At 33.7% G+C, this 26,034-nt stretch overlaps 4 protein-coding genes across 9 annotated transcripts in view; 2 read left to right on the top strand and 2 right to left on the bottom strand.

Moving 5' to 3' along the window:
* LOC117236049 (disks large 1 tumor suppressor protein-like) overlaps positions 1-13,206 on the bottom strand; it is a 440,507-nt gene extending 427,301 nt beyond the window's left edge. For 2 of the 5 annotated variants that reach the window (XM_033498650.1, XM_033498653.1), the window contains exon 1: positions 3,022-3,139. In XM_033498650.1, coding sequence (XP_033354541.1) covers positions 3,022-3,124 — 103 coding nt within the window. In that variant the 5' untranslated portion in view covers positions 3,125-3,139. Of the gene's footprint in view, positions 1-3,021; positions 3,140-12,818 lie in introns of those variants that run through there. The other 3 variants (XM_033498652.1, XM_033498654.1, XM_033498657.1) reach the window with 3 other exon arrangements.
* A 210-nt stretch (positions 13,207-13,416) lies between these two features.
* On the top strand, positions 13,417-14,969 carry LOC117236053. The gene is made up of 5 exons (XM_033498663.1): positions 13,417-13,816; positions 13,953-14,124; positions 14,236-14,364; positions 14,438-14,656; positions 14,759-14,969. The coding sequence occupies exons 1-5, from the start codon at positions 13,722-13,724 to the stop codon at positions 14,792-14,794; spliced, it is 651 nt and encodes a 216-aa protein (XP_033354554.1). The 5' UTR covers positions 13,417-13,721; the 3' UTR covers positions 14,795-14,969.
* An 870-nt stretch (positions 14,970-15,839) lies between these two features.
* Positions 15,840-23,720, bottom strand: LOC117236037. Its single transcript, XM_033498621.1, is given in 9 exon segments — positions 15,840-16,527; positions 16,719-16,924; positions 17,000-17,110; positions 17,669-17,964; positions 21,845-22,019; positions 22,152-22,317; positions 22,455-22,660; positions 22,733-22,843; positions 23,420-23,720. Coding segments are annotated over 9 exon segments (1,647 nt in total). The 5' UTR covers positions 23,629-23,720; the 3' UTR covers positions 15,840-16,360.
* Positions 23,721-24,446: 726 nt separating this feature from the next.
* LOC117236044 (serine-rich adhesin for platelets) overlaps positions 24,447-26,034 on the top strand; it is a 134,693-nt gene continuing 133,105 nt past the window's right edge. Inside the window, exons 1-2 of one of the 2 annotated variants that reach the window (XM_033498633.1) lie at positions 24,447-24,606; positions 24,775-24,913. The gene's annotated coding sequence lies outside the window, so the exon portion shown is untranslated. Of the gene's footprint in view, positions 24,914-26,034 lie in introns of both variants that reach the window. The other variant, XM_033498632.1, reaches the window with a different exon arrangement.

Raw genomic sequence — 26,034 nt, 5'->3', positions numbered from 1 at the left:
CTGTCCGTGACACAATAATCGTCGAAATTGGGCGCGAATCATCGCGGACCAAAAGGGAAGACAGTGACAAATGGAGGTTAAAAGAGGTAGACGAGAGAAAGAGGCCACACGACGAGTAGCACCTTGCCACTCGAGTTTATTTCTGAATACCCTGAGGACGACGTCACACGATGACCAGAATAGCGGGCATCTACGTCATGTCTGGGTAACCCCGAACGAATTTTGAAGACAGACACGCAAAAGTAGCGGGAAAAGGGAGGAAGAGATAGAGACAAGACGTTGATGAAGAAAGATGAGAAGATGAAACGAATTAGAGTCCAACAGGCTGGTGAATAGGACACGATAGAAACACGATGGTAAAGGCCAGGATAGGAAGAAGAAAAGGAAGGGACGAGCACGAGGAACGGTGAATGAGAAGAATGCAAAGCGTCAGCTACGCAAGAACACCGAGAATTCGCGATGAAGAGTATAGTCGTGCTCGGTTATTGCCAAACCATTCTTCAAACACCGTCTTGGATTTTCAGCTATGTTAATGTGACGAGCCAAGCCTGTCCTGAACTTCTAACGATGCCAATTTATTCGTTGAATTCTGTCTGGAATCCTGATATCACGATGGTTAATATGCCACATATAATTTACCATTCCAAATCAGTTAAATCACAAAGCCCGGGATTTTCCGTTATTCGTCCATCGAGAACTTCCTGAAACCCTTCTCGTTGCCAATTTGTGAGCTAAATTATAGTCAAATTTTGGAACGTCTCACGCTTACCATACACGAACTCTTCACCTTGTCTAACATGTTTTATATTCAATGATATTACATTATCTGTTTAAAATTGTTTCTCACTTTCTGTGATTATACATAACACAAGAATATGTTAAACAGTTTTGTATATTACATTTTGTGGAATTTAGAAATTTAAATATATTGCACATTCCACGTTATGTATATATGTATATATAATATAATGTATATATTATATTACATATATTATAATAATATAATAATATATATTATATTACTATATTAGTTATATTAAGTATGTTATACTTAGCATAATATCAAACAGCTACAATGGAAATATGATAATATATTCAGCACATTAATTTATTCATAGAAGCCTTTCTAATTTTCAATAGGTAGGAAATTTATGTATACATCATATCATGTGGAATATGAGAACTAATTTCATATTGTAAAAACATGAAGAGTATTTAAAGAAGTTAAATTAGATGATCGTAAGAATAATTACAGCTGAAGATCTTAAGACATTAAACTCTATGAATCCAAGATCGTGAGAACAGATAGACTATCATTCTTGGAAACTCGAACATGAGTTCAAAGCAAAGGTAATCATCAAAGATCACCACAAGACTTTAGGACTTCAAGCTCCATGAGTTCATCTAGAAGTCCATCTTGGACCACTTCATAATCTTAAGACTTTAAGTTCCATAAGGTCAGTGCCAAAGAGATCCGCTCGAAGACGAGATTGGAGTTTTGTGATATCGAACTTGTCAAACCCGGCATGGTTGTGAAGCTCAGAGGTATAATTATGTGATGATGGCAGAATTTTGGAATAACCTACGACGAATCCTTCTACCTCAAAGATCATACAGCTCATGGAAAACAAGGTTCTCCGGCTTTGAGATGATTCAAGTCCAATTGAAAAATGCTCATAGAATACACTTCAAGAAACAAGTTTTTTTACAAGGAAAAGAAATCTTATGCATAATATAATACAAATTCATGAAGAAAAACCTCGTATGCCCGAAGAAAAAACCCGTGCCACCTCTTAGTTACAAAGAAAAATCGATGTTCATTCATTTGAGTAGATGGCATACACAAAAGCCAAGAAACGATCGACTAATGTTTATTAGCGCTTACATTTTCCTCTATACAGACAACGTTGTGACGCCATCTTCTCATATTATTAATAACCATTTAGAAAGTGAAATTTGACTTCAATTCTATACTGCAGTATTCTCATTGGTATGTAAAACATTTTCCAATAAGAAATCAAAATTTTTCAATTTTTACACTTATAGTGTTTTCTACAGGCGCTCATTAATCGTTCTCGGGATAAGTTGTAACTGACTCCACAAACTTGGAATGATCCACAGCAGACTATCATAGCTTTATTTGAGGATTAGTGTATCTACGTGTGGTGCAGAGGAAATTACTAAGCAGAAATTGTCTTCATCTTTACCCTGTCTCAAATATTTGACACAAGACGACAAGATTCATCCGCTTACGCCATCCAGAAACCTCAGGTGACGGAAATAGTTACCGAAAAAGGGAGACGCGTGCAAAAGTATAAGGGCAAGAATGAATGTGCACAGCTATTTGGTGTTAATACTTTTACACAGAATGTAACAACGTCGAACGGACTCATGGTAAAAAAATCAATTTCGATGTCCAATTAAAGTAACAACATCGTATCATCGTCTTTTTTTACTCGATCTTTATAACATCAACGCGAAAAATATGTAACTACTTCGTTAATTATATATGTATAGATTATCACATAGATTAATAATCTTTAATTATCTCGACTTCCATACATTTGAATATTTTTTGCTGTTAGCAAAACATTACTGTAATAGCAATGAGTCACGAAAGGTATTCCAACAATTCAGTTATTTGCTAATTAATTAGCTAGTTCGGTATTTGGAATTGCGGTTGCAATCCGTAGAGAAACAAATTCCAGACCTTCTGATACGACATTACTCTGAATCACATAAATCATGAGTGAACAGAGAAATGACAATAGAAATCGCCTGACTACTTGCATTGATACCTAACCCAGTAAAACGTAATTTCACATGTCTGAAATACTCGTAAATCTTTGCGAGAGAATAATCGATACTTTTCTGCTACAGATTATTGTAGTTGGTGGTGGTAGATTCTTTTTTCTATCTTATTAAATGAAATATGTGAACGATTGATTAATTATTTAGGATAGAGTCTTTATAAAAAGTATTTCTACAAGCTTCCAAAGCATAGTGCAAATTTCTATTTACCTGCTGTCCCATTTAACGTAGAATACATCACACTTTTCATTACGAGTTTGCGCTGCACCAGATTCACAATGGTCCATAGAATAGATATTACCGGCAACCACATATTCAATTGTAATATTAAAGTTGTATATTGTAAATTTTCGAGGACGATCCTTTCAGATTCGCAATCTTTCAACAGAATCGTACAGTTCGTTAATTATATAGATATCGAATGGCAACACTTTCTTTCTCGTAACAGCTTCTCCAACTTCAATTGCACTTTAACAATGTCGAAAAAAAATTCTCTATAAAATTGTACTTATTATAAAAGGAGCTACTGTGATAATATCCTCTCAAACGCTATATAACACAATTTTGTACGCAATTCCCGAATGTTGTGAGCTCGTTAAAAAGTTGGACAAGTTGGAAAAGTAGCAAAAGAGAAGTGGAGAGATTATCGACCGTAGATGCGAAACGGAGTCAACGAGACACGTCTGAAAAAAATCTCAACACGAGACAGCCCAGATATCGTCATACGTATAGACGATATATAATACATAGACAGCAGTTACATTTCTCACATACTCGTGTTGTGTCATCACACAGAACTCGAAACATTTACCACATCAGCGAAATACTTCCATCCAGCTTAGTCCTCGATCTGTTACCAACAATTATAATCTCCTTTCTTTGTTCGTTTTTAGCGATATCTTCGTTGCATATTTTACGTATCTTTATTCTTCGAAAATAAATTATCTAATAGAGTTCGCTGAAATGCTGGCTTGATGAAGCAATAGCCTCCATAGACTTCGTCGTATCACAAAGTTTCCATGTTATACTTCGATTTTCAACTTATTTGTTTATCGACACTTCATACAATTTTATTTAGCCTATCACACGTACATGTTTTCTAATACAAGTTCCAGGATATATTCTGCAAAAGATCATTCGATCATTTTCGCCATTATCCACCTCGATTGAGATATATATTTCCAATTTCAGAGTCCACAATGGCGCGCGCTGGCGCTTCGCCAACACGCTTCCTATTTATTTGTATTGTCACGCCTCTGCACGTGGTGGCGGTTCGATGACACGTGACACGGAAAATTATTCATGAACGGGTTACGATTTTCGCGAGCTCGCTACCGATGTCAATGTCGATAATTCGGCGGAGAACCGGTTCAAATAACTACCAAATGAAACACGGAAAATACTGACAGCTCGGAATCTTTGTTTTGTTGAAAAAACAATTTCGAACCGTTCGACAGACGCACCTGCAACATGCGTGGGCACCATTCGAGAATCGACTGCTCGTACATACCCTAAATTTAACATTCTCGGCGACGCTCCACATTAGAAGAATCATGTCTATACGCAGTATCTTTCTATGTGTCCGTATGCGTATACATTTAATGTTGGTTCCTGTGTGTGGATAGTTCGCTACACTGTGTGTCGCCTGTAAAGATATATCTACACGTGTGAACGGCCCTCCGTGTGCCCCACATGCAGGCAACATTTATAGACTCACATATCCGGTTTAGTGTTTTATATATTATGTATATAAATACTTTAGTCGTGCGATGAACCAGGTGCTTGTCCAGATCGATAAATTCCATGAGTATTGGAATGCATATTTAAATTATGATAATTCGTCATATGTAATTTTAACGGTAATGAGGGAAATTTATTAATAAACATTTTTCTAATGAAGATCTAGTGAGAAATTGTTTGAATTTCTATATATAGAATTTCTCGGTTCTACTATGCACTGTAACTTCACGATTCTCAATCGAGCGTAAAGATCTCTTCCACTAGTGCCGTTCTCAAATTTCTGCAACTGGCAATAAGCAAGTTATTATATGGCGGTGCTGAAAATCAGGTGGAATTTAATTTCAATCCTCCCTCCTGCAGACGTATTGCATAAAATTCCCATGCGAGCTAGTCAAATATATTGTATAAATATGCACACGCGAATTAATATTTGTCCACGTGTAACTTGCGTAATAACGCACACGTAATACCACGAGAGTGTGCATCTTTCGATATTACGCATATATTCGTCTCTTCCATAGCTGAGCCGTGCCAAAATGCGAAAGTATTGTATATATCAACCAACGTATTATTAAACCATTGAGCAGAGATTGATGAAATATTAACGTACAATAATTCCTCCAAAAATTTCTTCTAATCATCGTCCGCTGTGTGCCAATCTAAATTTGCTAAACGGGAGAAGAACTAAGGACGCTTCACAGTCTTCGTGAGATAATTTTAAATATTTAAAAGCGGCATTTACTTTCCATTTTTGTAAGCACATGTGAGCGGCACAGTCTAAAGAAGGATGAGTGATTTCAACACACGAATTGATAGCACGCGACGTCACGAACGCCCAACCTGGTGTTCGCCAAACACGATCTATCGATATTAGTTGGCAACAACGACTTGCTCATCAACGCCAAGTACATCGCTTAAGGATGAAACTCGATCAGTTTGACGAACTTGACGACTTATTCTTTTTCAGTGTTATATACTTATTCTTCCTCCTAATTTTAAACCTTCTTAATAATTACTCTTAATATATAACCACTTTAATAACAACTGCTCAACCTTAACTAGTAAAAAAAATTATTTTGATAAGACGAGAAGCGAACGTCATCAAAAAGACATAATTAGCCAGGAAATTTTATTGATACCGAGAGTACGCATGCAGCAAACGAGAATTCTCAGGTAAAGTAGCTTGTTAACAATTGAAATTCACTGCCTGTGAACGCACCCACATTTGTATGTACATTCTCCAGGACACAATTAGGTTTACGGCCACACCATTGCACGTGTAATACCTGCAACATGAATAATTCTATCAACTTCCCGAGAATCTGTACCGATATTAATCGAGAATAATCGCCGTGGATCCCCTTTCTCGCTAGCAAATACGCTGACCATTAGCGTTCATAGAATCATCGAACGTGCTACTTCATTCCACGTATTTCAGATGTTTCAACGTACATGAGCAATATATACCATGCCAAATTGTGAAATCTTATCGCTCAATAACGAAGAGACCACGTTACTCGTTAATTATATGCTCATGATAAGATGCTTATAGATGCTTATAAACCTATGCGTTATAGTGTTTACACTTATAGAGATATCTTTTATGAATATATGTACGCTACACGGAATGGTTTGATGTCATTAATACTGTTATGAAACTCAACGTAATATGTTTAATTAATACATTTATACGCTTAATACATTTTCAGATTGGTTTCAAATTTTACCTATACAGTCATGGCTATCTTTTGTCATTACAGCGTTAATGAAATTTCAATATGTTTTACGTAATATCTACAATATGGACTTAAAAGTTTTCTATGGTATGTGTTCGAATACTTTTGTGGAGCAAAATATAGCGTAGTTCTATACTATACTTTACGTTCATAAACATACTATTCGCATTCTACGATTTTTCAGCCGTCTATCACTCGTAATCATTAACAAAATTCTTTGTCGAAATTAGTATCAGGAAACTTTCCTACTGGGCCATTGCGCATTCAGTTAAGCTCTGAATGATTTATGTGCGTTGAAGCAGAGCTGAACAACGCTAACGTAGCGAATTGGCTACTATTTGTATCTGTTTTCACGTTAATTGATAAGATACGTCCAAAGATAGAAATGCTGTGACTGATGCTAGTCAGAGTATGATGAAACCGACTGCATACTCGACCACACGCTGATGTAAAATGAAATCAGAGTGGATTGGAACAATGGGACCACAGAGGAAGCTGAACCGCGGATATCAGCAGGAACAATCTAGCAAGCACGAAAATTACCATGCAATTAAATTACAAAACTCGATCGCGATTTCGTGATTAGAAAGCTTATACGTAAATCATTCGTACCGATATCGGACAAATAACAAAATAATAACTTTGCACGAATAAATAGATTCCCAAGGATCGAGGGATTCCTAAGGAATAAGGCAAACGAGACTCGTGAACTTGACGTTGGTGATGAAAATAAATCGTACTCGAATATCAAATAATTTAACTGGTTGGCTATACCTATCTTCTTTAAACTGACACTGAAATAGAAATACGCAAGAACGAAAATAGATCGGAGGGATGAACTTATGATATTCGACAGAGATTTCGTTTAATGCTTCAGTAATGAATTGGCAATATTGTAATTAATTATTGGATAAAAATTATTTTCACTAAAAGATATAATTATTTGCAAATTTTAAAATGAGATAAATATTTCTTGTATATTTCGTTTAAAATAGTAACAGATTTACATTTAATAGTAACAAGGAATCTAGTAATATATTAAACATATAAATATGTAAAACACCGTATCATTTTGGATTTTACTTCGTTGAAACTTTTCTTTTTTCAAGAGGAGAAATCGTTTTAAAAGACAGCATTTGATGACTTCCGTCTTTATGTAAAAAAGTAAACAAGTAAAACCTTAGACAATGAGAGAATCCGAAAGGACGAAGAATCCAGCTGAGCGATATGGATACAAACTAACATTAACGATCTTGGTTAACCTTAAGTCAACGGATTTACGGCAGAAACCAATACCGTGAAATACCTGTGAACTCTATACCAAACGGAAGCCACCGAATTGTTTCGCTGGAACTTTCCCAGACGGCGTGTAGGTGCAGCCGTGAATAGATATTCCTAAAGCTACCAGAATCCAATTTAACGTCATCCCTACGCTACGCTTCGCTTTCCAGCATATTTTAATCCTGAGCATTGTCTACACTGTCTGGACGGATTCATTATCGACGATTGCCAACGATCTGCTAACCTGAACGCGATTGTTCGACCTTCTTCCCCCATTGATTGCATACGCGACCTTGTTATTTCCTTTTCCTTTTTGAAAGAGAGAGAAAAAACGAAGTTTTTTCCTGTTCTTATCGATTCGAAGTTCGTCGTGTTTTATCTCGAAGGAACTGTAATAAAAAGGAAACTCGCAGCTCTCTAAATCTAAATGGAGTTTTGAATTATTGAACATGTTTAACACGTTCGAGTCCATGCATATAGGCACTGGTAATTCATGACTTCGCTAGGGGTGAAATGTTCATTAAATAATCAAACGGAATTTTTTATTTTATGCTCACGCGATACAAATAATATGAAATTATAAGAAATTTTAACGAAATTAAAACTGAATATTACATCGTTTGAGACGATGGATTTTTTCAAACTAATCGAAAAGGAATCGTTTGTGGAACTATATCTCAATCGGAAGATATAATACGCCATATAGAACGCCAATATCACGAAGTTACGAGACACAGTTAAATATGTAGCCGATTTCTGCAAACCGGTGAGCGCGTCTAAGTACATAAGCCCTCGGCCCACTTACCATTCATTGCTGTCATTATCAGCCACGCTGTCTCCCATTTCGTCCTATATCGTCTGCGTTCCGCATACGTCACGCTTATGTGCACATACAGTATAACTCCTTGCGAATTTACGGGTTAGAAATCACGCTCATACATTCGGCAGCTATGAGACAACAAATTAAAAGTATGCACGTAACCGATAAACGTGCATACGGAGGAGAAAGACTGTCGTTTACAAAATTCCAGCATTTATTGTACTTTTATGATATTATAATATGCTGTATTATCAATGATCAGAGTACCAATGGAAATTGTAAATAATTCTCTAAAAATTATACCGATGTAAATAGTTAATCGCACATATATGGAATCATGGGATGAAATATTTCGTATCAAACGCGATCCTACGATATTCAAACATATGCGCTTTAGGGCGCGTTTATCTCCTCTGTTATCGTAATCATGATCAGTTTGAAGTTCTAGAGTTTATACGACTACAATAGTAGTCTAGTGCCTCCAAGAATTGTTCAAGGTATACTTTCAGGAATACTAACATCATGATGTGGCTATAGAAATTATTGAAATATACTATCCTTACTTTCTAATAAAGCGTTCATTTATCGTATTCTATAAGTTTCATTTTTATAATATCAAATTATTTTGTAATCATATGGAAGTATTATTAAGTAACGCGAAATTTAATATACTTGAACGTAAATAATTAATATGTAAATATTACAATAACATTTTCGTGAAATATTTCTTCATAAACGTAAGTCAACGTGACAGGCTAACAACTACTTCTCTACGCAACAAAGGCAGCCATAATAAAGCAACGAGCGCGTATGCAGAATTAATCGAAAGGAACAAGAAACAGATTTCGTGCCTTTCACGAATCAACCACTTTTACCACGGTGCCCTGTTTAGAGTCGTGCAACTGGTATAAAAGCTAGCGCGCTTATTTGTCTTCAAACGCGTTGCAACTTCCTTTCACGGTCTTTTTTCGATAAAGGGCGGCAAACCGACGGACCCTTCGTGGCCGACATACCATTAAAATCCACCCTTTTTCGAGGTTTTCAGCGCATTCACCAACAAAACATTGCGCCGTTGAAGACGCGGCTTTACGACGTAGAAACACCGCCGAGGAATATAAAATGTACATACATCGGCATGCATAAAAGCTTCGCGAGTTGCCGGGCTAAGCGAATCACCGACCCATAAACCATCCTTGACTCTGTCCTCGTCTTTGCCTACGAAGCGCCTGCACCGCAGAAATTGAAAACTATCGGCGTCGTTGGTTGGCTCGGTGTCGCGCGCGCGTATCGCCTTACGGGCCTGGCGGAAAGAAGCGGAAAGAAGTACAAAAAAAAATTCATTTTTTTTTTCATTCACTGCCGTAGTAGCTCAAAGGGCGAGTGAACCGGCGCTTATGAAACCGTGGTGAGATGGTAACGAAGCGCGACGATGTCTAAATAACCTCGAAATAGAGATAATTAGGGACAAATTTAATTACGGCCATTCAACACGATGTATCGACCAGGATGTTTTACAACCGGGCCCGCGTAATTAACTACACAAGACATTTTTCCACCGAAGGCAAGGATAGCAAACCATAGTCGCGGAAAACGCTATGAGTATATCTCCGAAACAAGAAATTCAAATGCCTAAAGACCAATCGCAAATTATATAATATCACCTCGTAAATGGGACTGTTGGAATTAAAAACAGAAAGTGGTGAGACGTTTGAAACGACCCGAATTCGAACGATCGATATGGATCTTTTTTCGCTAATAGGATTATAAAGAAGCACTTAGTGAGTTGGACAATCGATTTCGTTCCTCGCGTACAATCTTTGGAAGATGTGGAACCGATCCTCTTCGTGTTTTACCTATGTATATATGTATTTCGTAGTCGTGTAATCCGCGTTTTTAAGTTCGCGAGCAATATTTTTCCTTTTCCTAATACACACTAAATCTAAGAATCTAAATCTGAATAAGGGAAATTTGGTAACAGCGTATATAGAAACGATAGTACCAACAATAGACCGAGAAACATTAAATGAAATGATCAAGACATCGTGATAGATCAATGCAAAACTGCATTTTAATTCGTCTATCAACAATTTTTAAACGCCGTAGTGTTTCTTTCGCCGCTATATTTTCATGCGTTCTTTCGTTCTTTTAAGGTAATCGAAAATATCGAAAAAAGAACATGATATAAGCCGATGTTTAAAGAATAATTACATCGATACAATCGATAGGTATCACATCGACGCGAAAAAATTATGTTTCAGAAGTATGAACTACTTGTACGCGCTACTGAAATTCTTCCTATCGATCGGTAAGACATACATAGAGAGAGACGCCGCTTGCTGGCACGTGCTACTACTAAAGAGTACTCGTTTTCATCGTATCTCTATAAGAGGTCAGCGAGCAGTCAGGATTAGGGGAAGTCCTCTTCCAACTCTATCAGATTCTCGTTACGTTTCTTTATGCGAGACCGGATCGTTTCGTTCAAACACCAAGTTCTTTCCCAATTCAACACCAAAAGCATGGAACCCGACACATTTTACGATGTCGTTTTGTAATTTATTGCACGCAATAACGCACGTAATTTATAAAACAAAAGTTCTTCGAATAGTTGAACGAAGTTGCGGCTAAGTTATCGATTAGTACTAAATCCTCTCCATTTGCTCTGACCCTAGATGGAAACCCGTCCATAAATCAAGTGCTATTGACACCAGTTTATGGCGTCGGAGCCTAAGAAGTAACGATAAATAGGCAGAAACCTAATGAGAGAGGTTGTGGAAAATGTCGTTGATCTTCCGCGTAGTGAAAGTTGTATGGGCACCAACGGCTCAAAAAAGATGGTGCATAAGGATACTTAATTAAATACCAATGTTTTTAATTAAAAAATCAATTATCTATGCAATACTATTTATAATATTGTAATATGTTTGTTAGAATTTGAGAAGATTTGAGGAGATTAGCGAATGATGGACAATTATCTTTAGATTACTTAGTTGCAGCGTTATATGCTCTGTAGTAAAGGCTATTGTTGACAAAAGAAAGTTGTTTTTGATAGTTTACTATGATCTTTAGTTTAGTTTAGTTACCTGATCTTTAAACATCTATATCATGATCACTATAGAATCAACCCACATCTCAAGGACCGCTTCAATAGAAATAAGACAGACAAGTTTATTCAATTTGTGAAAGAAATCAAACTCCTAATCAAAATAATATCACTAAATTATACACTAAATAATTGTTAACAATCAAGCAGTTAATGCAATAAGAAAACGGAAAATACAGATAAAAGAATACTATTATTATTCCATTACAAAATTTACAAGGTAAACATTCATAATTTAAAATGTGTCAAAGAAAATCAGTAAAAGCCAAGGGTCACTCGCATCAGCTGTCACGAACAGTTTATTAAGATAGAAAGTGACTTTATTGGGAGGTAAAATAAACGCATTGAAACCGATCGTAAAGGAAGGTAGAATAAAAAGAAGGGAAATTTCTAGAGAATACACGTGATACGGCCAACAAAGCCTATGTCCTATCTGTCTCGTCACATAATCGCGGCAAAAGAGTCTCGCCAGAGCTGAAATTATTGCGTTTTCTTGGACCATGTCCAAGCACCGACAACTAACAGCCGTGTGATTATTGCAACATATTCTACTATACTGGCCTACATCGAGGAGACGAAGATCCCGTACTCGATACTTCGACCTATCGATCCTTTCCATATTTTCGATAATTTAACTTAACCGTTTAACAAACGCAACCTAACTGTAGTTAACACGAACTACGATTAAAGGAACGAAAAAAACGATCAAATGAAAGAAATGGATAAAATGAAATTACAGGAATTACTTAATTAAGGGATTTGAATTAGCTTTAATAATGACCTCCTGGTACGACACCGCGTTCGTAAAAGAAATAGAAACGACGCGAGCACCACGAACCAAGTAACACTGCACGTGGTCGAAACTCCAACAAGTTATCATGATCATTAATCATCCCTTTAATAATCACGCGCGATTACACCGAACGTAATTTTGCGTTCCCGTAAACATGCGACCTCTCTCGATTAACTATGTAATTCAAGGTCGAGCGTCGTGCGCAACTCGCGCACGGCCTGAAAAAACTAACAATAACAACGAGTTGGCGAAGTCTTTTTCACCCACGGTATCGACGATTAAACCATTTGCGAATAGGTCACGCGTTCTCTCTCGCATTTCGTTGAAAAGCACGTGAAACTCGATAACCCGATGCCAGTGAAAGAGAGAAAGAGAAAGAGAGAAAGCAGCGATTAAAGAGGCATGCAACTGACAGTCAGATGACAGCTGACTGAGTGACCCATACGTATCGCCCCTCCCATTGGACGATTCTGGATTTTACTTCGAATCGACGTGTTCAGAGGGTGGCTTTTGTTTCGATAGAATAAGAGAGCTTACCACCTTGCTTACGAACTGGCATCTCGTTTGATGACAACTAAATCCTGGTGCACGTATACGTCAGAACACAAGGCTATGGATAAAGGGTGAACGTCGACAAAGAAGCGTAAACGGCACTACTTTACGGAAGGGTGAAGAAATGGGAAAGAGAGTAACACAAAGAACGGTGTGTCACTTCGATACTCCACGATCGCGCACGGTTCACTATTGTCACGCGAATCGACGACCTGTTTCACGGGTGGCGTAGACGGGCATATACACGGCTCGGCACGTCACTCGCGAGACCTCCCGGTGGCCCGTCGAAACGTGGTAAAACGAAACGGATATAAACACAGGCCGCCACCACTCGGCCACGGGCAATATGGCGTCGCGCTTATTCTAGCAGTCGGAAAACTAACTAGTCGTGAGAACGCCACCTCCGATTGGTCGATCGCACCATACGTGACGTCAGGTCGTCTCGTGACACACTCCCCCGTGAAAGCAACCCCTACGATTGCACCGGCGGACGTACACATATAATTTTCGGAAATATTCATATCGGATACTTAAGGACGATATTTTTATTAGAATGAGAAAGAGATTCATTTCAGAGAATGTATTATTTTAATATTAATAATAGAAGTTATTTAAATATCGACGGTATGTTTAAAGTTTGTAATTGCACCTGTATAAACTTCCAGTATGTGTCGCAAGCTGAAAAGGCTTCGAACAGTGACATCTTACGGTGAAGAATAAAACCATAATCTGTAGAAAGATTCACATAATATGTATTCTATGTCGAGTAGGTAATGTTGAAAGAATAAAACTCGTCGTATTATACGTTAAAAATATATACAATATATTACACGGTGTTAAGGGGAAAGTGTAGGTAGACGTTTAGAATAAGATCTAAGAAATTGAAAAATGATAACACTGTCCTCAGATCATACGTTAAATAATTCCCAGATTATCGAAAATCGGTTTAAGTTAATTAATGAATGGAAACCGCAACATGAAGTGTATGTAACCTTATTTTGTCACATAATTCATACATTTTTTGTTAACATTATAAAGATATAACATTAATAAGTTTGTTCAAGTTAATTCATTATTTGTAATACAAAAATTCTAATAATATTGTATCACTTTTTTAAGTTGGTCTTTAAAATATGGAGATTTTATAATAGCAGGGATGGCTGGTATTAACGGGACAGTAATTAATTCAATGTTTAGACAACAATTAAAATTACGTCATCATGGTTGGACATTTACTATGCTATTTATATCAACAGGATCAGCACTTTCTGCATATTTTTGTCATAAATCTGTATGTTAAAATATATAAAAATCATTAAATCTTCTTACAATAGAAAAGAATAGCAATAAATTAATTTATAATAATAATAATACATAACAAAGTAACAATTGTTATTTTCAGTTTATTACAGAAAATCTGCTATTATTTCGACCTAATTGTATAACGTGTCAAGAATTGAAAGCATCTGTATTCCTTGAGAGTAATGCGTTACTATATTCCTTAATAGTAGCTCCAACAATAAATCTTGCTGTAACATTTTTGTATTCCTTTATTTTTTATATTGTAATTAATCGACCTTTTACATCTAGACAATTTCTTATAGATTGCTGGAAGTATAGGATATAGAATTCCATATATATATGAAGTAAACGAACTTCTGAAATTCTGGTGGAATGTTGTCAGACCTCAAGCTAGAGCCTTATCATTTTTATTCCTCTGTAATATGGTTGTAACTAGCACAGTGACCTACTCGCAAGCAGTATCAATGGAAAACATAACAAATAATATATTAAAGATTCATAAATACATAGAAAATAGAAAGGTATAGTTATATACGTATTACTTAGTATATGTTAATATATGTATGCATATATGTCTATATGTACATAACATATTTACATATTTGTTCTTATATTTTATACAGGATACTAAACTGTCAGATAAAAACTCACTTCCTTAATGATACTAAATGTATCGTATAGTAAAACGTTAAGAGCAATAAATTAATTCGTATAATTAATCAGTCTGTATGGAATAATTTTATAAAACTTATTCATTTACAAAATGTATAACAAATTTTAGTAGAATTTAATTATTTATTTAAGTATTAAATTAGACTGTATATATCACAAAAAGTCTATTATTGATTATCCATTTCTATAAATCAATTACAGGTGCATTGTAATTATAGTATGACCTTAAACATGAATTGTCTTTATCTAAATGTAACATCTTAAAAAAATAATAATTTTATAAGTTTAGAAAAAAATATGTGATCATATTATAAATCTTGGACAATGAACAGATTCAGTTAATTATCCTGAATAACTTCATAAATTAAAAAATAGTTTTAAAAAATGGGTCTGTTATAAAATATGATATTTGTTAAAATTTTATTTGGAACATTATAACATTTTGTGTATTATAAAAAGTATATTATAGTTTCATTAATTATAGAGCACAACTTTTCATTTTGTTTCAGTATTCAAACAACAAATTACTGAAACAATACACATGAATGATTTTTGTGCTTGAATAAATTTATATCTTTATAAGTAAAAATACACTTATATGTACACGATATTATATATATTTCTATACAAAAAAGTAATATAAAATATTAATTCCAAAAATTTTTCAGTATTATATTTAACAATTCTTTATTTTTTATATAAGAAAAAGTATATTTAATATTTAATGTTTAAAAAAAGCTATTAATGCTTACAATTATACATACCAGACATCCATGTCTACTTTCTCAAATATATTACTAATAGTGAAATATATTAATTTCGTTTGAATATCACAATTTTTTGGACTACAATCAGAAATGCAGATGTTAGTATGATGGCAAGAGTAAACACATTAAGTACATTTATTTTTCAACTATTAATTAGGAAATGTCACAATAAAAGAGAGATATTATGGACAAAAAAATGAAATAAACAATATTTTATATGAGCTAAATGAAAATATATTTATATTAAATATAGAACAGTTTGAAAAAGATTTCCAACTGTATTTAGCTTGAACATTAATATTATTTTTACTACATTTAGTATTTTGTAAATAATGATTTAGAAAGGATAAGGCCATCATACTCAGGATTCTATTATCTTTGTTAACAAACATTTTCTTATGAATTAAACCACAAGACTGGAAATATCAAAAGATTAAGTTGAACTGCTTTTAGTACCATATTTATGTATTCCATAGCTTTTACAGGAAGACATTTGTGATAATGATTATGATATAATGATAAATAAAAAAGTTGTACATATATATATAGAAATGAAAGATGATTTTGTAAGGATAAGACGATAAAATTAATAGATATTGAACACAATTGTGTATATGAAAAATAATTAACTTCTATTATAATGAATGCTTGTTGACTGGCCATTATATTATTGCATTGATAATTAATATATTGTAGACAACAATTAAATGTATCTGTATTTAGATAACAAATGTTGCCAGATATATGATAAATGGGGGGTCCTTTGAGAGAACCCCAGGGCAGTTGCTAGCATCTTCGACCTTGCCAATGTGTCAAATAATCTTGATAACTCACAGTCACTTTCTCACTCTGGTATCGAGTTAATTTCAGACTACGTCTAATATCAGGAGTAACTAATCCTTTATAGCCTCCTTTATGTAGCAAAGAGTCTATTGTTTCAATTTGGCTCCATCCTAGATTAATAAAATTTTGACTTTGTAAAATTCTACAAGTACCATTACACATAACCGTAACTTAAACATAATTTAATCATTAAATAAGCTATTAATTCATTAATATATGTTGCTTCGTATTATAGAACAATTGTTTACAAAATTCTCTTAAGGATACAAATTCAAATTTATAAAATGAAAATACAACAAACCTTGCTCTATTGCTACATCTGGCAAATATGTAGCAGTTCGTTTATTGCCTTTTTCATTATGGAATTCTATACGAATTCCATGAACTCCTATTATCCAGTCTAGATAATCTGCTCCATCTTCAAAATGTCGGAGTATAGAAACACTTACATGTAATCGTGGAAGTTCTTCTAATGTGATAGGATTAAACCGTGAATCCTTGAAAGCACTATAAAAAAAAATACACTATAAACATATATAAAATGTTTTTTATATTGGTATTATATTTAATATAAAATACTACCTAGTAGTAGCATATTCCCTTAATCCAGCATGCAATTGCATTGCATTGAATGTACCAATACAACCCCTTAATCTCATATCTTTACCCGTGGTCCATGTTACAAATAAAGGGCTTTAATATAAAAATATTAATAAATATTAATATATTAATATTAATTTTGATCAAATATATTAAAATTTGAATACAAAATTCTCATCTAACTGAAATTGAAAAATGATATGAAATCAAAAAGCACAAGTCTTTCAAAAATCCTAATTCAAATATTTATGCATGTAATTTTATCTACATAGTTACTACTTATATCTATTTTTACCGAACATTTTCAAGTATTTCATAGGTCACAAAATAATAAAAATAAAATATGTTCAATGATTTTTCTTATTTTCGATTGAATAAAAACTATTTGAATACAAAGATTGTGTTAACAATATTTGAGACATATTTGCAATATCATATTCATAAAATAAAAATTATAACCTTCGGATACAGCTATAAACACGAAATGTAAATACATGTAATGAGACAATCAGAAGATAAATCATAAATAAAATATCAAAAATATCATATTGAAAGAAACGTATTTTCAAATTTAAGATCATAAAAGATTGAACTATTAAAAATAGCAAACAAGAAAGTAGCTGAATGGGAATATCAATAACAAATACTCACAAAGCTTCGTTACTGAAGTTGGGTGGTTTTGGTGGGTCAAGTTGGTGCAGTTGGCAGTAAAGGACATCGAAACAATAAAAGCCCATCTCAGGCTGAACTATTATAGAGTTCCGTATACGAATACCATTTTGTAAACTTACGGTATTATTACGTGGTATACTTGTAGAATCATTCAACTTTTGCTTTTTCGTTCCACAACAACCAGCTGCCATGGTTTCTTAGTTAACTCTTCTAAGTACGATAGATGCGATCGGTTCCGTATCATGCATCTTATTCATTCGTTGCTGTTGCTGTTGCTATTGCATATGAGATTATGTTGCACGCGTTCCGCTAGATGTCTCATCACGCAAAAAAACAGCTGTTTCATTGCCCGCTATTTTTCTACTGAATGTTTCTCTAATACCAGAATGCATATTATTGTTTTAGTTAAAATTTCAAAAATACATGAATAACCATCAATTTATATATTTTGGATATTTAAATATAATTAATAAGTACATTTATGCATTAATTGAACGAAACTTATTTTATCATTAATTATGGAGTACGTTCCTAATGAATGTTATCCTTCTTTTAAATACATACATAAACGTACTAATTGTTTCGTAGCTATAAATTTAATCATAATTTCAAACAATTTTGAGCAGTTAAAGAATATAAAATGTTGTAGTACATACAAATTAAGTATATATATGTCGGAGAAGAGTCAGGAACAGGGTTGTGGGCGTTTGATAGACCTCCCTTGGAGTTGGCCAACGTTGCGTTATAACGAAGATACGGCCTGATACTACGAGTATGAACACTACCGATTCGGCAATCAACAGCGGTGATTAGGCACTCGCAACACTAGTGAAAATGGTCTTAGGTTCGATAACGAATCCACGGTCAACTGGAGGATAGATATACTTGCTCTAACTCAAACGTGTACTACACACTCGTCGTAAGGCGCTACTCCCTTCGTCGATGAGATCTCAAGAAAGAATGAATTTTCGTCCCAATGACGCTACCGAGGTCAAACTATGGTGGGGTGTCTAAGTACACAAGATCCTCGGATCGACGTCACTGTCGATTGGTCGATTTGGGACAAAAGCTGCCTGTCTGTTTGCACAAATCCTAATTGCCGAAAAAACCCAGGTTTTATAGCGGGTCCTCGGGCTAACTGGACTTGTGCTATGTACGTGCCTCAACATCAGGTATTCATTGTCCGAAGGAACCGTTGGCATATTTTACTGTCAGGTACCTTTATGGGTATTTCCTTTAATGAGGGTCATAACATCACTCCGCACCTTTGTTAGACGGAGCGCCCGTTCCGTTGACCGCGGCTACGTTCGGCGTCTGATGGTCGCCTTGAGCCCAAGTTTATTATCACAAATCGCAAACAAGTACCATTGGGCAGAATGACGGCAAATTGTTTAATTACAACTGTAAACTTTAATTACGATTTTACGGATTTTCCCGAAGTTCCAGGGGAAGGCTCCGGTGTCCTTTCATCTCCGACATATATAACAGAATAGGGATATTAATAACAATTACAATAGTGTAATCAAATTTGATAATATAAAATTTTTATTCATTTGTTCCAATTATATAATAAATTATTATAACTTTTCTTTATATTTATTCAATTGTGGACTTTCCATTTTTTATGAATCTATGTAGATACATATTATTATGTATAAATTATTTAACAGAAATCCTCTTCATTAGGCACAATACATATTTTGTCCATTAAAATACATTTGAAGTCATAGAATAATGTGCTTTTTTAAGTGAGCAACAGCATAAAATATTAAATCTTTTTAGTTGTAATTGCAAGTACTCTTGTAATTATATAATGTATATTACCGCTTAACTTTATTATCCAAATCAATTTTAAGAGAAAAATGATTTCAGTTACTTGTACATGAAAAATTTATTATGTGCATAAAAACAACAAAGTTATATCTCCTATACAATAATGTATGTTTTATATTATTCTACATCAATGTAGAAACATTAATTCAATATAAATATAAAAAGATGTATATTTATTTCATGATGTTTTCATCCCTTAAACATGTTAATCTCTTTTATTTCATTACTAATTTTTGTTATACACTTTAAACTTAAAATATTAAATTTATTCACTCTGAATACTTTATTTTTAACTAAGGACTTGAAATGTTCTATTGTCACAAATCAAGCACATGCAATTAGTTTTCAAATACTGGACATTATTTAAGTATATAAATGGCAGTTAATTAGACATCACATAATGCTGAGTATATGTGTGTGTGTATATATATATAAACAATGAATAATAAAACTATACTAAACAAATGCTTATACCAAGAAAACCCAAGTATATTATATATTTTAATTAAAATAATTATATTATAATTAACAAAATCAAGTTTTGCTCCACTTGTATCTGTTAACAAGGGCTTTGATATATATAATAATAAAAGCAGCAATTAATAACTTGGCAGTGTATAGAAGTAGTTAAGTGAAGGTTAGTAAATAAAAAAAGTGAAAATATCAACACGTGGAAGAACACATTTTACTGTACCTCAAAGTCACCAAATATTTGCTTCATCGAATCATTTTAACATGATATAATAATAAGTTGTTTCAAGAAAAACAAAGTAATAAGATAAGTATGTTACAGAAAGCAATAGCAACTCTATTTGTGTTTTATGAGTCACACAATATTAAAATCACAATGAGATCGTCACATCTTCATCTACAACTATAATACAACTATTATTAACGCATTTTAATAGTCATAATGCAGTCCATTGCTTATTTACAGTAGAGGTCCCATTCTATCATTTTTATTACATTGCTATTTTTTTAAGAGTATTATCTAAATTTCGTAAAATTAATAATAATTTTCAAATAGGTATCTACTATTAATTTAGTTGATTATGACTAATCTTAGTTATGATTATTCACAAAGAATTACATATTTATGTATTCAGTAGTATGATCCTTTGCTGTAATAATACGCTGGACTATAATATAACTAGAATTAATAAATTTCAATGTATCAATGGTATAAAAAAAAGAAATAAAAATATAAAAGTCCATATTGTTAATAAAAAATTAGACGTTATTAAAGGCTTTCACTTTTAAAAATTTCAGTGCATTAATGTAAGTATTTGCACATATTAAAGCAAAATTTATGTATGCCATCAATACAATGAAATTTAAATTAGTAAGTTAAAAATTAGTACTTACATATATATTATTCATGACACAGTCATGAGAAAATAACGATAAGGAAGTTAATAACTTTCTTTGCATATGATTAATTTAAGAGAATGTAACATATAGTTTTAGATAATTATCTAATTTATATTAATTTAACCATCTATGTGAATTTCCGATAACTTTCGGTAAATAATAATACAAAAGTTATGCAGAATATAATAACTATATACTATGTATGAATTAATAGAACATCGTTAGAAGAAATATTATCAATAGAAAATCTAATGTTTTTCAATCTTCACTTATGTATTTATCTAAAAATGATATTCTATATTTTTTATAATATATGGATAATAGAAACATTTTCGCGTGAATTTGTACATTAAACCTTGTGAAGCAGGCAGTGAATTGCAGGCAGCATCACTGTGCTATAAAGTTATTCATATCACTCGTATACTGCAGACATAAATACAAATGGACACAGTAAGTATGATGGCAAAGCTAATTGCACATTATGTATAATCTATTTCTTAATCTTAAAATATTTATTCTATGAACTGAATCGTGTTGTTTAACTTGTGAACGCATTAAAATACATGAGAATAGGCAATTATATAATATATGTTTTAAAATCTGAATATTTGACATATGGTTTTATCAATGATTATAAATATTAAAGTTAAAAGTTAATGCACTTGTCGTATATGCGTATATAGTTTACGATTATACCAATTATTAGATAAATAATGATATTAATTACGTCATCTGATAACGAAAAAAGACAGTGCCATCATACATAAAATGCTATTGTCCTCAAGGAGGACTATGTGGTATCATAAGGGGGAAACTGTGTATGCAGAAACATACAAAGTACAGTAGGCACCATTTTAAACAATGAAAGATTGCAAACAATAGTCGCCTCCAATGTCATTTTCGTTTACGAATTCCACGATCAGCAGTTTCTTGTGGTGACAAACGATGAACACGGGGCGGAGGATGAAGATGAGAATGTGATGGAGGATAAGATGAACTTGTTTGATCCCACCAAAATGATGAGTAATCCCATATAGGTAACATAACGGGAGAAATAGGGGGTATTGGAAGAGGATGAATGAATGCAGGATGATTACGTTGTGTCATTACTAATCCATGTTCCTGACTGGCCATATAAGAATTGTATTGAGTGTTATTGTATAGTAAATGGGAGGTGTGAGACGTATTAGTGTTATAATGAACTGTAACAGAATTTGGTGGCAATTGGGGTCCTTGACTAGGACCCCAAGCCAGCTGCTAGCATCTTCGGCTATGCCAATGTGTCATATAATCTTGATAGCTTACGGTAACCTTCTCGCTTTGATATCTTGTTAATTTCACACTACGTCTAATATCTGGAGTGACCAACCCTTTGTAACCTCCTTTATGCAGCAATGAATCTATTGTTTGTATCTGGTCCCATCCTAAACACAATAAACTGTGCTTTTCAAAATATCTAATGTTTGTAGCATAGAATTTTATATTGTGTAGTATAATACAGAATTATAGTCTGTGATAAAAGTATTTACCAAAGGTAATGAAATATAAGTAAATTACAAACCTTGCTCTGTTGCAACATCAGGTAAATAGGTAGCAGTTCGTTTATTACCCTTCTCATTATGGAATTCTATACGAATTCCATGGACACCTACTTCCCAGTCTAAATAATCAACACCATCTTCAAAATGTCTCAGAATTGAAACACTTACATGTAAACGCGGTAATTCATCCCGTGTGATAGGATTAAAGCGTGAATCTTTGAATGCACTTTAAAAAGTTCCACATATTTTTAAAAACATAAAGCAATATTTTATCTAAATTAAAAATAAAAAATTTTACCTAGTTGTTGCATATTCTCTAAGTCCAGCATGTAACTGCATTGCATTAAATGTTCCAATGCAACCTCTTAACCTCATATCTTTTCCGATAGTCCATGTCACAAATAATGGGCTATAAAATACACAATGCATACAGATATATGTTGTCTTTTTATATTATTTATAAATAAGGATACTTTTAGGCAAAATATATCATGGTTATATGGATGAAGTTGATAATCTAAGAAAATATATTTTCTTTACGAGATAAAAACTTGATTCTGTATAATAATAAACAGAAAAAGGAATAAATATGTAGAAAATTAAATTTTTATAAAAGATCCTATAGATACATATACATACATATACGCAATAAATGATTTTTATTTTTATGTAAACAGTATCATGAATATAAATAAATAATAAATAATATATTTCGGAAGTGAAAACCAACATTGAACTTTACGTAGGCGATAAATTCTTATAATTAAACTCGTATTTCGTTGTTTGGATGCATCAACATTGTAACAAAGAAACTCAAGAAAGGCGAAGGCACACGAACACAACATTTGAACAGAAAAGAGAGAGCAGCTGATACGTAGGCATATAAGACAAAGATATGCTACATAAGAGAAAGAGACGGTAATATGAAAGAAAGAATAGAAAATTTTAAAAAGTAAATACAACGACAGTGAATATTATTACTTACAATGCTTCGTTGCTAAAGTTGGGCGGTTTTGGAGGGTCGAGTTGATGTAATTGGCAATAAAGAACATCGAAGCAAAAGAAGCCCATCTCAGGCTTTACTATTACACTGTTTCTTAATTGTATGCCATTTTGTAATATCGAACCGTTACAAGGAACACTTGACGAATTGTTCAACTTTTGCTTTTTCGTTCCACAACAACCTGCAGCCATGGTTTCTTAGTCGATTCCTTGAACGGTCTGCCTACTACTGCAGATACGATCGGCTCTCGACCCTCACGACTTCCATTCTTCTCTCCTGCTGTCGCTGGCGCGATTGCGCGCGCGTTCCGTTAGATGTCCTCATACTCGTGGAAACAGCTGTTTCATTATATGCCATTTGGTGAAAGCGCGGCATCGAACGGTGAAATTTGAAAATTGGCGGTAGTATTAGCGGTTACTTTTATCGCCGATACACGTGTGGAAGTAATAACTTAAAAGTGAAACAAGTCGGTCGAATAAGAAAAAGATGGACACGGCACACAACAAGCAAAACACTTTACGATAATAAGTATGTTTAAACAATCGTATTCGAATCTTCTATTGTGCTGCACAATGGAGGTTGTAAATTTCAAACGAAAAATTTAATACATCATCATCGTAATCCTATTGGAGTGTATAAATAGAAGATTATTACATAATTATATTGTATGCAAAAATAATCGATACATAATCATGATTTGATTTCAATAGCAGATAATTGTTTATTCTTCATATACATGTATATACATGTTTGTATTATTAACGAGCAATTTTATTTCATGATGTTATATAAATTTTGTTCTGTTTTGTATAATGAAACGGTACACGATAACTAAAGTATCGTTTGTTTTGACAACACGAAAAGCACTTGAGAGACATGTGTGAATACAATTGCTTGAAGAAGAACCTATGCCGAGGGCACCGACTTTTCTAACCCCTTACCTGGCACCTGCTCACGATGCATCGGAGAAGCTCAAGGCGTGACAGCAGATTCAACCTGGCAACATGTGCATGCTTGTAGTTATCCGGTATATTGCTAAGTGGCTATATTTTTTTGTGACAGCTAACATTGTATACTCATAGTTTATCGTGTAACGGTTGTAAAATTTGTACCGAGTGTCTAGTGAAATTACAATCTTCATTTTTTATCTACGGAAGTACACTTTTGAAGTAAACAAAGCATCGAGTCACAGAATTGAGAATTGATTCTTGATTGTATCTAGTATTAAATGTAGTGATACACATAAACATAAATCGTAATCTTAATTTGTTGGTTAAGGAGAAACGTGAAAACGTGAAGAAAAGAAAATAATGTGATATTGAATTCACTACTTATAGCCAATTTTTAAGTTGATGTATTGTCATCATTCATTTGAGTACAAAGAAAAACGGAAAACCTGGATGAAAAGTAGAATACATTCGAGAAGTTGCGGAGAAACTACAGAATCGTTCGATGATGTTAGTGTAGTAAAAATGGGTAAGGATTTTCTTTCTATATTTACTTCACGTATGTATGTGTCGTGTTACATTATTCGAATCTCGCTCGCCGATGGTCATTTCCAATCTTGTCTCTTAAACACGTATACATATGTATATGACATACCATGTTTGTATTAACTATGTACAGTTTATACGTGAACACGTTATATAAAATGTGTCATAATACTTTGAACATCTGAAAGTGACTCACATTTACGCAATCTTTACGCGGCGCTCGAGTCAGATTATTTCAAATAGATACGAAACCTCGCACGGATATTCAATGAATGGAAAATTCGAAAGCGCAAACGCTATTGGGCAACTTAAGAAAATCTTGTTTCTTTTCGAATTTAATTAGAAAAAACCGCTATTGGCGTTTCGACTGAAATCTTTCGATTGTTTGATTTATTTTACGCTCTCGTGACTTCTTCTTACAATTATTAATTTGAAAGAATATCCTTTTATCTATTCTCATTTACCTTCCGGAAACGCATCACGATTCATTCCAAGATATTTATAACTGAAATAGGCATCGCTGACATCGCCATCGTACGTTCCAATTTACGCTCCGCAAATTATCCACGCTTCTGTGGCGTTGATGCACGGTCGAAGCGCACCTTAAGCAACGTCGAGTTAATTACAGTGATGAGACAGCTGTAATCGATTCGACATTTTAGTGGCAGGTCGATTCACATATAGCACAAAGATCATGGAGGAATATCGATGAGAAATTGATGATGTATTTATGAAAATATAATCCTCATTTTTGATGGTAGATTGATTTTTGTGGTAGGTTTTCTACATGATATGAGGCCCAGCCATAAATTAACAACGACAAGCTATTTCACTTAGACACACAAAATGCATTTGCTAGTTTAATGTAGTTACTGTTGGTGTTGATAATGCACTTGTATGTATCCCACGGACGCGGTTTTACCATTTAGGCTACCAAACAAAAGTTCGGTCAGTAACCTACTCAAATCGATTGCGGATAGACGAATCACATTTTGCTCGAAAAAGTGTTTGGCCCATATTATATTCTTTAATCTCAAATATCTTTTTAAATAAAAGATTCTTTTTATATATTAATGTGAAGATCAATTTACGTTTAAAATAGCA

Source organism: Bombus vosnesenskii, unplaced genomic scaffold (genome assembly GCF_011952255.1).
Source record: "Bombus vosnesenskii isolate JDL3184/JDL3185 unplaced genomic scaffold, Bvos_JDL3184-5_v1.1 scf7180000013339, whole genome shotgun sequence".
Lineage (NCBI taxonomy): Eukaryota > Metazoa > Arthropoda > Insecta > Hymenoptera > Apidae > Bombus > Bombus vosnesenskii.
Note: the sequence above shows the minus strand (reverse complement) of the source record. Positions and strands in the feature narration are given on the sequence as shown.